The sequence below is a fragment of the Suncus etruscus genome, chromosome 4 (assembly GCF_024139225.1).
Source record: "Suncus etruscus isolate mSunEtr1 chromosome 4, mSunEtr1.pri.cur, whole genome shotgun sequence".
Lineage (NCBI taxonomy): Eukaryota > Metazoa > Chordata > Mammalia > Eulipotyphla > Soricidae > Suncus > Suncus etruscus.
In genome coordinates, this window is record NC_064851.1 from 151,225,004 (window position 1) to 151,225,905 (window position 902).

At 41.6% G+C, this 902-nt stretch overlaps 1 protein-coding gene across 1 annotated transcript in view; it reads right to left on the minus strand.

Moving 5' to 3' along the window:
• Positions 1 to 439, minus strand: part of LOC126007266 (adiponectin receptor protein 1-like) — a 1,670-nt gene extending 1,231 nt beyond the window's left edge. Inside the window, 1 exon segment of the mRNA XM_049772718.1 lies at positions 1 to 439. This exon segment is cut by the window's left edge and continues 1 nt beyond it. Within this exon segment, the coding sequence (XP_049628675.1) occupies positions 1 to 439 (439 nt within the window).
• Positions 440 to 902: the final 463 nt, after the last annotated feature.

Below are 902 nucleotides of genomic sequence, written 5' to 3' on the forward strand. Positions count from 1 at the left end.
AGGAGAAGCTGAGGCAAAGCACAGCACCCAAAAAGAATACCCCCAGAACCATCTTCTCCTGTAAAGGGGCCACAAAGTCTATATTTGGTCTGAGCATGGTCAAGATTCCCAAAAAGAGAAACAGCACAAAGCCAAACAGATGGGTCCAGATGTTGCCAGTTTCTGTGTGGATGCGGAAGATGCTTTTAAAGCAAGTTCGAAAAGAAGGCAATGGGGGCCTATGACCATGGAGTAGATAGTCATTGTCTTTTAGCCAGTCAGGGAGTAGATCATAAGAGACAACTCTCCAGTGTTCCTCCCAGTCTGTGTTGAGGGTGCTTCTTGCCTGCTTGCCTTTCTCTTCCAGCAAGGGTTCATCCAGTTTCATGGTGTCGATTTCCCTGTGTTCAGCAGAAGCCCCATTGCATTTTTCTGCCACAGATCCTCTGTGAGAAGACATCTGACTGGTAGCTTAATACTTTGCAGTTTCAGTTTGTGAAAAGGCTGGGGTCATTGGCTTCCAGAGGGCACCAATCTCTCTGTAATGGTACACACTAATATGGTAGATTTTTAACTACTGGTAATGGACTTGGTGGATTAAAGTTGTGATCTAATACTTGTCTGTGATGTTTCCCTATGGGAAGGCAGAGTGGTCGATTATTTTGTTATATTATGTTGGGAGAATCATGAAATTTCTTGACCATTGAAAATAGAAATGTTTTCAGATTCTACTCTTTAGTTTTACTAGAAGGATTCAACCCTAAGATGGACTTTCAGAGTTTTTTAAGATTTATTCTCGTAATACCAAACACTGCATGGAAACAATGAAGTGCTTCCTAGAAGTAGCAGTGACTATAACCTGAGAATACTATAAATGCTATTAAAGCTTCAGCTGTTACACCATATAAGTGACCCAACACTAT